The sequence below is a fragment of the Euwallacea similis genome, chromosome 15, assembly GCF_039881205.1.
Source record: "Euwallacea similis isolate ESF13 chromosome 15, ESF131.1, whole genome shotgun sequence".
In the NCBI taxonomy this organism is placed as follows: Eukaryota; Metazoa; Arthropoda; class Insecta; order Coleoptera; family Curculionidae; genus Euwallacea; species Euwallacea similis.
In genome coordinates, this window is record NC_089623.1 from 3,748,259 (window position 1) to 3,760,332 (window position 12,074).

Below are 12,074 nucleotides of genomic sequence, written 5' to 3' on the forward strand. Positions count from 1 at the left end.
ACAAAATTTTCGGGTAGATTTAGGGTATTTTTGGCCCCAACTTTTTTGCTTGTAATTGTTTTTACGTTTCGAGTACAGCAGTTGAAAATGTGGACTTTTTTGCATGAAAAAGATACTCTTAATTGGCGTCGATGTCCATTTTATTCGAAAATGGTACATTTTATCGACGCCAATTAAGAATACCTTTTTCATGTAAAAAAGTCCATATTTTCAACTGCTGTAGTCAAATTTTAAAAACAATTGCAAACAAAAAAGGTGGGGCCAATAATATCCTAATCTGACCTTGTACAATAATACACTTCTGAAATTTTGTTTTAAATTTCGTTTAAATTTTTGGATTCGGTGTAAAATGTTTGGTAAACGTACAAAATTTTGTTATTGAATTTCAAACCGTTTTGATAATATTGGAAAAAAAGCATCTTCAGGGGCGGTCCTTGGAAGGGTTGTACCACTCTTAGTGTCCATTTGCCGCCCTATGTTTATAGGAATTTTTCTTAATATTTTTGGTCATAGAATTAGTCCTCAAATGATTGCTACTTAATTTCAGGACACCCTGTATAAGGTGTCTTATCTTTAAAATATACCGTTTTCGGGATTATTCCAGAAAACTTAAAAATTTTGATAGCTCCAAAGTCCCATAGAAATCGATGTTGTTCCCTAGGCGCTGAGAATTTCGAAATTGGCCAATTAGTGCTAAGGAAAAATTTACTAAGCTTCATTTTGAAGTATTTGGAATTGAGAAAAAGTCTTCCACTCCCCTCGAAATGTGCCTCCGAATTTGCATGATTTCATACCTCAATAACTTGTTTATTTCAAATGGAATGTCCCAATTTTCTCGACGTATCGTGTTCAGAATTCAAAAATTTACAACTTTTATTAGCATGACCCTATCTCTAAACCCAGTCGTTTCTAAGTTCTCGAGATTTGCTCCCTTTTATGGCTAAAGTATAAATATTGATGATGACGTCACGAATTATGTTACAAATTTTGATATTTCATAAAGAAAAAGAATAACGACGATGATTCGAAAACTTTTATAACACATTTTTTGTACTGTTTAATGTTTATACATATTTGTCAAAATGCCTCCCAATATAATTTATTCGAAAAAAAAACAGGATATGTTTCAAATTTATTTCGAATTTGATAAATAACTCAAAGAAATATTAAAATGTATCGCGAAAGATTTTCCAATCGTTCTACATCTAAATTTTTGAATTCCGAACATGCTGCCGTCGAGAAAATTGGGATATTTCATTTGAAATAAACAAGTTATTGAAGTTTGAAATCATACAAATTTGGAAGCGTATATCGAGGGTTGTGGAAGACTTTTTCTCAAATTCAAAGAGCTTATTAGGTCCTTTCTTTGCCCTAAAAGGCCGATTCCGAAATTCGTAGGGGTTAGAAAATAATACCGATTTCCGTGAGACCTCGCAGCTATCAACATTTTCAAAATTTTTCGAATAACTTGAAAACGGTAAATTTTAAGGATAAGACACCTTAAATAAACTGACCATAAAATCTAAAGAAAAATCCAAAAATGCCATTTAAAATAAGAAAGTTTATGCTATGGGCGAGAAGACGGAACATGCGGGGGAGACAATTTTTAAGTTCTACTCTTAAAATGAAGAGGAGATCCCATCCGAACCTTTTTTCTAATGTCAAAAATAAAGGACTTAGGTGAGGATAAATTGTTAGTGGGACACCCTATATACGACTGCCGAATTTAGCAAAACTGAGCTTTAGCTTCATAAATCCACAATTGCGTCTAAGAAGGAAAGGTTATCAACTAAAAGAGAATTCCATCGAGTTCCTTCCGAGAAAGTCTCCGCAAAGTGCCATCAGAAGTCGGGAGAGAGTATTATTCATTAGGGGTCCGAAAAATAGCATTTTTGTTATGTTTGTATGAGACTAAGCCAAACACGGGAAAACGCATTTAGGGACGTGTAATTGACGAAACTTATTATTTGACGCTGAGTTTCATGGGGAGTAATAAAAAGTGCATTTTTCCATGCGGGGTGTATGTTCCCGTACCTTTTCGGATAAAATATATTTTCAATGCTATAACGCAATTGAAAAATACTAATTTTGGCTTGTGCTTTCCTGAAATTTTAAGCCTTTAAAGAGATTTAATGATTTTATTAATTTCAGCGATTTTGAAGCTTTTTAAAATACTTTTAATAAATATTAGAAGGCGTTTGGAATTTTATTTAGCCCCCAAATTTGAGGGAATTGAAGCATCGAGAACTTTTTTAGAAATTTTTAATTGATTTTTGCATAATTGTGACGGAATTTTACAGAGGCTTTCAAGGGATAACAAGAGACTCGTAGCTTAAAACTCCGGACGTTAGCGTATTTCGGGGGTTTCGGTTGAACCAACAAATGCCAAAAAGCATTGATCGAAAAAGACCAAAGGGAAGTTTTTCATTCACCAAATCGTTCGCTCGATCCATCCAGCGACTTGAGAGGGAAAAGGTTATTACGACTTGTTAAGTAAAGTAATTAATTAAAAGTTGTAACTAAAGCAAATAAAAACATGTTTAACAAAAGAATTAAATATTTGGAACCGGGCAGCAAAATGGTCTCCATTGTTTTTGGTTGAACCATTGAAACTATTATACTTTCCAGTGGCGCTGTACCCGAATCTTCGTGGGGGTTTTATTTTATGATGTGATATGACAGTGGTTAATTGTGTTGTTATCTGGACTGCCCATTTATGTTCAACGAACAGTGAGGAAGCGGTGTTTAAAATGAAATATAATCCCCGTTCCGCGATTGCGATATATTTCAAACTGGTCCACTAAAAGTTTATTTATCGTTTGCATTTTTCTTTTGGGATGTCTTCATTTTCCTTCAGCGACTTTATTACCAAGCTATTATGTCAGATTTATTGTTGATTAAGAGCATCCCGTTACGGTTGCTTTATGGAAACTGGTAAATTATTATTGGAAACTCCGGAACATAAAATGAAACTGAAATAAGGAGCAACAATATTGTTAAAGTCTAAGTGGGCTCGTAAAATTTTGATGGCGCAATGCTTCAGTTTATCTGTCCCACTTGAAAATTTTGTTAATTTAGACGTCTATTAAACTTCTCCTCCAGTCTTTAGCACTCCTCCTCCCTTTCTTTCCAAAGCAAGGAGCACAATAAACCTCAAATCCCTACTTAAAAATGTGCCTATGATTGAGTTTAACTCAACACTCAGAACTTGCCCCAGGCCCTAAACAAATTACCATTCCCAATAATTAATTCTCAAAATCTGTCAACTAAATGAACCCAAAACAGCTTATTTAACTTACCAACAAAAGGGAACTTTTCAGTGCTCAAAGGGAAATCGAAAGTAGTTTTCACTCACAGGGATTTCGAAATGCCGCATGCCGGGAAATTAGAGCAGACGGCCGTCGCGACGGCAGGACCATAACTAAAGGGCGCTTCGCCTCTCACTTCTCCGCATGCAGCCTGCCTTAACGCGCTCTCTATTGCGCCTTTCAGCCCTTCTTCAATGTTTCCTATCCGCACCTTTCCCTATATTTTAAGTTGCCAATTGAGGTATTGCATATGTCAGCGTTTTCAACTGCTAGAGAAAGATTAAAGATTGATGGTTTGGTAAAATCTTTAGAACCAGATTCAGGGATACAATTTTACGCATGTTTAGGATCATTTTGGTTGTACAGCTGAAGAATATCTTTCAGAACAATTGAGTGATTTAGTTTAAATTCGCTGCTCACGCGGCGAATAAGCATCCCGGAAGCAGAACACTCCCACTACTTGATTTTCAATTTTCGGTGCATGGTCCTCGTCTCTTCTTAATCTTAATCTCAGAAATACCAGAAAATGGGAAAAGACAAACGCATAATCAGTTTACAGCGCTTCAAGCATTGAGAGCGAGCATTGGCAAAAATAAATTACTTTCTGAAAATTCAATCACGTGAAAGTTTACTCTCTAGCAAAATACGTCACCGTTTTATGAAAGAAAACTATTAATAAAAAACGTGGCAAAAACATGAACTAACATGTTTTTTTCACAAGATGAAATCTTCCCAAAACACCCGCTCTGGTCTTTTGGCGGTCAGGTAGTGTGAGATTTCCCCTGGGCGCTCTTCTCCCGCCACTTTCGGCCTTATTGTGGCTAAATGTGTGGTAGGTAAAAGTCTCCCCATGCACTTACCCACTAAAACATCTCGGGTTTCCCGTTTCTTCCACCAGGAACCCCTGTAAAACATCACTTATAATGGAGGGAAATTAACATGAAGTAATTTGAACTAACCTAAACTAACCTTTTTTAGCAGATGAGATGAATTCGTTAACACGTTGACTGCGAGTCACTATAAGTACACGCGCGCTAGATGCGGCATAGACTTTTAGCTAGAGAGAGTTCGTATGACCACAATATATCAACGTATGGTATACATGGCCAAATTAATTGATTTAACAGTTTTTAGAACTGGGACACGAATCACCGTTATCAGCATCGGAGTTGAAAAACAAAATAAAAATAATGTTTGATAATAATAATAAATAAATATGTAAATAATGCTTTAGTTATGCGCTAATTAAATTTCGTGCGTTCAATGCAAGCCCTAAATCTATAATGACGCATTGAATACAAGCCTGCCTAGGACGCGAATCCGCGTCCGTCGTGTCTAGACAAGTCGTGACCAGACGCAGATCTGCGTCTTACGCAGTCAACGTGTTAAGGACTAACTGAAGGCCATTAGCATTGTGGGTGATACTCGACCTCCGAGTATAGGATTCCTCCTAAAGATTTTAGAAAATACACACTAAACACCCTTCCCGTTCTTCACCCTTGTCCACTTCGGCAATCACCGTCAGGCATAAAATCAGGTGGGGGTGGTGAAATTACCTCCGTTCTTGGCTTCTTTCGAAGCCCAACTTCCTCTTCATTAAGCGGACGATCGTGTCACTCAGATTATTATAGGCCTTTTCCGGTCTTAGCATTAGGTCTGACCCGTTTCTGATCCTGACCAATTCACTCCGCCTTTCCGCCGCTTTTCTTCTTTCCATTGCAAAGTTTTCGCAACAGAAGATAGTATAACGGGCATCGTCCTTTTCCTCACAATACCAGAAGGTGTGATTTGCCTTCTTTTTGATTTTGTGAAAATATGCGCCGAAAATACAATGCTCCGTCAACGTTTACGTAAAAAAGTAGTTCGTCTGACCCTATTTGCGATTTTTCCTTCTGACTATTTACTTGATGAAGACCTTTGCCGAGCCCTTATTACGGTTCCAGTTTTTCTGCCACTGTTTCATTAACTCGTTTCTGTGAGCCACATTTCCCGCCGTTGTTTTCCCGTAGTGCTTAACCCTTTCTATTATCTGCAATATACCATGTGATACTCCGAGGAAACCATTATGGCCTTTCATTTATTCACAACCTCCAGGAAGGATCGGTAGGTATTTATTCTGATCTCATCCTTTCATATGAGTACACCTTACAACGATGTGAACAAGATGACTTTCACCAGCAATCTTCTCTTTGATTGTAGGGGACCTTCACTGTTTGGAGTGATGATTGCCATCAGACTGATAGAACGATGGCTCTTTTTACACATATCCTTCATGTATTTCTTCATTCTTGTATTCTTATCAATGTGTAGCCCTAAGTACTTTACGTTTTGCAGGTTTTGCACATCTGTGCCATCGATGATGACTGGCATTTCCCGAATAGTTCTTCATCCTGCTAGCATCACTTGCGTAACCTGAACTATTTAAATTCTGATAGAAAACCGGGTGAGTGGAGAATACGGCTCTAATATTGATCATCTTAAACCGGGTAGTGACCTAGCACCTATAAAGTTAATAAAACACGTAGGTACCAATGGTCCTCATACCTCTCCAAATGATCATTATATCGATAGGCTGGAATTGTAATCTAAAGCCCTTTTCAAGGTGAAAAAATCTTGTCGAGGATTTCTTCCTCTTACAAAATCCTAATATAATCATACTCAATATATACATGCCTGTTCTATAAAAATGCTGAGGTCGATGAGAGGGACAAAGAGGCCCAACATTTATTTGGATACAAAGAAGTAGATCAGGAGTTCTAGAATATCATGGAAGAGAAGGGTGCTCTACAATTTAGTGGTACCATCGACAGGATGTAGATGTGAAGTTATGAGCCGAGTAAAGCGGGTCTAGTTAACATGGTTTTTGATGTGTTAAAGTTATCGAAAAGTAGGCTCATACTTACTAATTTATTTGATACATTAGTAAGAAGGTTTTACGAGAAAAACAGAGCCGTTTTACCTCTGATGTGATTTAAGAATTAACAGATTCTCTTTTGCGTATCAGCTTATTTGACAGTTTAAAGGGCTTGAATTCCTCTTTATCGTCTATTAAACAAAGCATCGTTTACATGACGCCTCTGATGTGTGTCTTAAGGCTTTAGAGATTCTCTTTTACGCATCAATTGACGCAATGGTTTAAGGGCAGTTTCATCCCTTTATTCCTGCCTGTTTCTAAGTTAGAGTGCTGACCGTTTGAGCACAGTGAAATATTGGGAGGAGCCTTTACTAATTTCCTCATTTTTTGGTTTACTCATTTCCTTATATCCTCATTTAGGAGGAGGTGCACATTCATGACACACTAGCTAGGTTTCAAGGTAATTGAAGGCTTATAAGGAGTGCATATATGTACATTTCAGTGGAGAATTTATGACTACTCTCAAGTCCATTTATCCCATATGTTAACTGTGACTCGCATATCAAACACAAAAATCTCGTTTTTTGTTTAATTTCTTCGATTATCTGTTTTTTTTTGTATGGTTTTTGCATTTGGTATTATATTCAATTTCATTCTCTTTCTATCTGCAATATTCAATTGCAATCAACTGAATAATTGTACAGCAGGTTTGCTTGCAAGTTTCCGTTTTATATTTATATTGTCGACTTCATGTTCATTAAACCTACTTTAGCGTAAACATTAAAAATTCTAAAGAAATTAATCAGGGAGGAGCAGACTGTTCTGGGGCCATATTTTTATATTTTTATTTTAGACAAATTTAAGTTGGTTTTGAAATTGATATTGCTGTAATAGGAAAGAAGTAGCAGCCGTGGGTAATCAGAATCTGCAAATTTTTAAATTTTTAATTATTGATTGACAAAAATAGCATCTTGCTGTCTAATTCAACTAGTGTTCATGGCCTTACCAGGATTAACATTGAACAGGTCTTTGTATGTCATCGGTCACCGGAAAGTCAGAAGTTGTTTTTTTATTTTTTGTTTTTAATTATATGCGGTTATTTATTGTCAAAATTAAATAATTAAATTTAACGTTAATAGTTCATTAGCTTTTTCACCAGCGAATTATGTAATTTTTGGGTGTCTGTTTTCATTGAAAAGTCTGCTATAACATGGAAAAAGCGCCGGAAAACAGTGAAAGCGCCGAGAGTAGTCCTGGCAAGACGAAGAAAAATGAGAAATCAGAAGATAATATTCCTGTAGAAAATTTGAAACCTAAGACTCCAAAGGCCAAAAAACGCAAGAAGCCTAAGGATACCACAGCCCCAAGGCAGCCCTTGACAGGTAGGTTGTATACATATGATTCTATGATAGAGCTGTATACTTTTTTTGAGCTTTCATAATATCAAGAAAAGAATTCAACTCACATGACAAAGTCCTATTAATAAATACTCACATAATGGAATTATTTATTTTAAATGCAAAAATGTTTTTGTTGTGATCTTTGCAAAAGATTTTTTCTGAAGAGGTAAAAATTTTACTACTTGAACGAGTAACATTAATATGGATTTACTTAGTTTTTCCATTGTCCTACCAATTTTCTGATTGGCCTGGAAAATATTTTCCAGCTTTAAGCATGTTAGGAATAATACAGGCAACTATCTCTAAACTGCTAGAGTTCCCGTCCTGAACTAATCTAATTATAAAATGAATAATTCTGTGGAATTTTCAAGAAATTTAAGAATTAATCAGATATGCTAAACAGTGTACATACAAAGGGACCAATGTGACAAAATCATTGTGTGTAGATTTTCTCACCAAAATATAAAATCTCAATTGTTGTTTTTATAAATATGTTACTTTGAGCTCCTATTTATTTGTTACAGAATTTTCCAAAAAAACAATACTCTTCGACTCCTAAAACGCCCAATTTTTACTTTTACCCTTTTTGCTAATATGGAATTACACCCACAAAGATAGGTCGTATACACTATCACAAACCATGGGAAATTAACCAAAATAAGGTGTTTTTGGGTATAAAAATTGTTTGGTTTAATCTTCATTGATGTTCCTAGTGATTTGAACCATGAATGACTTTTTCATGTAGAAAAGTTCCATTTTTAACATTTAAGTGAAAAATAAAAAGAAAGATCATATTACATTGAACAACCTGTACCTACAGTATTGGCCAAAATACTTGGAATTTCTTTAAAGTTTGCATGAATTGAAAATTTGATAAATATTAACAAATTGTTTTATCATAGTTTTACTCTTATTAAAAATACACTTTAACCATAACAAAATAAAAAAATGCCTCTTACAAAATTTTATGTTTATGGCAAAAAAAAAGATTCAATAATAACTGGATAAAATTGTTAACACCTAATTAATTAAATTAAAAAATCTCATTGTTAATAATAAAAACTAAAAAAGCTTTAGTATTTGGTGTGATATTTCTTTACCTTGATCACTTTTCCATGCTCCTAGGCATTCATTCTATTATTTCTTCACTTAGTCACCAATCAACTTGATGCCAAACTTGTGTGAACCTTTTAAACAGTTTATTTCCATTTCTAATAAACTTCTCTGTTCAGATCATATGATCTACAAGGTCCAATAAATTCTTGATTGGATTTAAATCCAGTCTTTAGACAGGCCACTTCATGGTACACACTTGTTCTTGATCTAACCACTTTTTCACTAGTTTTGCAAAATGTTTAGGATCATTGTTGTGTTGGAAAATAAAGTTGACTGAGAATAACTCAAATGAATAGGATTCCATTATATTTTTCAATATATTCTGATACATGAATCTATCCATTTATATATAATACTAATACCCTTCCTCCATCATGTTTAACGGCAAGTTTCATATATTTTTTATTTAGTCTTTGGCCCTTTGAACATCTTACATGGACTATACAGTCACTGAAAATAGGGTTCCATTTGGATTAATCATTAAAAATAATTTTTTTTTAATCATGCACTGTCCAGTGAATATGATCAAGTGCAAACTGTAAATGTGCTTTGATGTTCTTCTGTAATAATGGTTTTTTTGCTGGGCAGTAGGATCTTAGATCACCTTCTAACAGCCTTCTTATATTCTTATATTATAATATTATATAATTCTCAATGATATTTCTGAATGTGCATCCATTTATATTTTTTGCAAAATTTTTGATGATGACAGAAACGGATCACTGTTGGCAATGCTGATAATTTTTTTATCCATTTGTCTGGTAGTCTTTTTACATCTGGCTGTAACTTTTCTTGGGATAACATGACCGTACACTATAAATTGTTTAATAATACGCGATACAGTATTTTTTGGAATATTCAGTCTAATAGAAATATCTTTTACAATGTGTCTCACTTATAAAACTGAATAATTCTGCTTCTTAAATCGAATGAATATGATTTGCCTTTTACCATTTGAAAAATAGGTAGTAGTATACGTAACAAGAAGTTAAAATTAAATGGTCAAGAAAATAATAAACTAATGTAAAAAAATTGCTTTTAAATTATAATAAAAACAAGTTCCAAACATTTTGTCAAATACAAAAGACAGATCGGTATTTTTTTTCTATAAACGAATACAAAGAACAAAATGTGAATACTATATTTTTGTTGAATGATAATAGGACATTTTTGCTTTAATGGGTTTGTTTATATTAGAACAGGGCAATATTCTAAATTCTAAGTATTTTGGCCAATACTGTACAGATCTTCAATAATTTTCTATTTTTGAATATTTAATTTACAATATTTCTCCTGTGAATGTACTTATATGTTAATTAAAAATAATAAATACCTAGAATAGATGCAAAATAAAATATATTTTAGTAAGTTTGTATAGAAAAGACTTGTGTTACCGACAATTAACTTTCTTTCCAGGCTACATTCGATATTTAAATGACAGAAGAGAGGCAGTACGTTCTGCAAATCCATCACAATCATTTGCAGAAATTACCAAAATTTTGGCTAGTGAATGGAGCAACTTAGCAGTAGATAAAAAACAGCATTATTTGGATGCGGCTGAACAAGATAGAGAAAGGTATTTATCATATATCTGTTTTATACAAGAATTAAAAAAATTATTTTCAAGTAGAACTTTAAAGTTCTGTTAGAAATTAAAGTATCCATTTTATCAGGTACACAAAAGAATATGAAGCATATAAACAAACAGAGGCTTATAAACAGTTCACCCAACAACAAACTGAAAAGAAAATTAAAGAAAGCAAGGAAAAAGACACTGATAAATGCCTCATTTCAAATGTAAGTGCATGAATAAGTATCAACTAGTTTAATTTTACAATCGTTAGGTTGGAATTATTTATACAGATAAACAATCAGGGATATCCATCTATAATTAAGGAACCTCAAGATATGGATTTCGGAAATTTCGACATTCCAATTTTCACTGAAGAATTCCTGGATCATAACAAGGCAAGAGATGCAGAGCTTAGGTAATTTTCAATCTCTGTGTGAACGATTATTCAACAAATTATTAATAGGCAACTAAGAAAAGTTAATACGGACTATGAGCAACAAAATGCCATATTATCAAAGCACATCGAAAACATGAAATCGGCCATAGTGAAACTTGAAACAGAGATTGTGCAACAAGACAAAACTAACGCTTCCCTGCAAAAACATTTGGACCATTTGCGTACATCCTTGACTAATGGGTTTGGATGTGTTAAGCTTCCAGGTATTCACGGTGAGTTGAGGATTCATTTCTTCACTGTCTACTTTATCTGTTTAGGTATCAAAGATGTGGCAACACTACATAACATAGACAGTTACATGATGAATCTCCATACCATTTTATTGGAAAATAACAGTCAAGACACCAAACTGTTGAATACAGTTCGAGATGTAGTAGCCAAGCTGGAGTTCAATGGATGACTAACAGCTCCATCTCCGCCTCCTTCGAGAGTATCGAAGCGGAAGAGAAAAGTGAAGAAACTGTTTTAAAAAGCCAAGAGTCGATATTCAAGTTTGCTGTGTTGAGGAGTTGATTATAAATTATTGAATTTAAGTCAGTTAAATTATGTAGGTATTTATGTACTTTTATAACGTGAATTAGCGAATATTCAGTAGGAATATTCTAGAATTGGTTTTAGATTTAAAAATAATATATAATTGTAATTGAAGCCTCGAGATGGGAAAAGTTTATATAATTTCTAATGATGCATTAAAGATCATATTGGGTGAACTACAACATTTGAATCAATTGCTACAGCTGTTAATGATATTGGTCCTAAAATAATGTGAAGTCCAAAATTTCGTCGATCGAAAAAAAAAATTTAAGTTACTTCAAGGCCTAAAAGATAACACACATTTTGAATTAAGTACATATTATGATTTCAACAGTTTCTCTTGACTAGATAATTTTCAATGACTCTCGCAATTTCAACTTTCATATAGGATGAGTACTAGCAAGGTTCATTATTGGTCTGAAATATGGAAATACGATAACCTTCTCATAAACATATACTATACTCCGATACGTACTTCTTAAGCACTCCATATAATGTGGATAATATTTTTAACAATTGTATATGTGGTCGAATACTCCTTTGATATAGTAAATTCTTAGTGTCTTGATTTGCGGTTTTATTTTTTTCTGGTAGATAATTCAATGAAAAGGTTTAACTTTATTTTGGATGCAATTAACTTATCAAAGCATAACTCAACTTCATCATCTGTGGTTATGATTGTTACTTAATAACCATATTTTAGTGTAGTGTGGTTTTTAGTTTAATATGGTGGTGAATAAAATTCTCTAATTTTGATAGTGATAGCTTTTATAACCAAAATCAATGACCGAATGGCTTTCACCGACAATTAATTGCATAATGAAAGTAGGTT

At 33.9% G+C, this 12,074-nt stretch overlaps 2 protein-coding genes across 3 annotated transcripts in view; one reads left to right on the forward strand and one right to left on the reverse strand.

Annotated features, from left to right (window-relative positions):
* Window positions 1-3,408, reverse strand: part of LOC136413866 (lachesin-like) — a 201,549-nt gene extending 198,141 nt beyond the window's left edge. The window contains exon 1 of one of the 2 annotated variants that reach the window (XM_066397608.1): window positions 3,300-3,408. The gene's annotated coding sequence lies outside the window, so the exon portion shown is untranslated. The remainder of the gene's footprint in view (window positions 1-3,299) is intronic. The other variant, XM_066397610.1, reaches the window with a different exon arrangement.
* A 3,882-nt stretch (window positions 3,409-7,290) lies between these two features.
* Window positions 7,291-11,696, forward strand: LOC136413902 (high mobility group protein 20A-like). The gene is made up of 6 exons (XM_066397663.1): window positions 7,291-7,544; window positions 10,095-10,254; window positions 10,352-10,475; window positions 10,542-10,666; window positions 10,715-10,911; window positions 10,966-11,696. The coding sequence occupies exons 1-6, from the start codon at window positions 7,373-7,375 to the stop codon at window positions 11,106-11,108; spliced, it is 921 nt and encodes a 306-aa protein (XP_066253760.1). The 5' UTR covers window positions 7,291-7,372; the 3' UTR covers window positions 11,109-11,696.
* The last annotated feature ends 378 nt before the right edge of the window (window positions 11,697-12,074 follow it).

Bases quoted from the DNA above. Each gene is read 5' to 3' on its own strand.
- LOC136413902 (XM_066397663.1), top strand. From the start codon at position 7,373: ATGGAAAAAGCGCCGGAAAACAGTGAAAGCGCCGAGAGTAGTCCTGGC. The intron at 10,667-10,714 runs GTAATTTTCAAT...AATTATTAATAG, and splicing joins GCAAGAGATGCAGAGCTTAG to GCAACTAAGAAAAGTTAATA. The intron at 10,912-10,965 runs GTATTCACGGTG...TTATCTGTTTAG, and splicing joins TGGATGTGTTAAGCTTCCAG to GTATCAAAGATGTGGCAACA.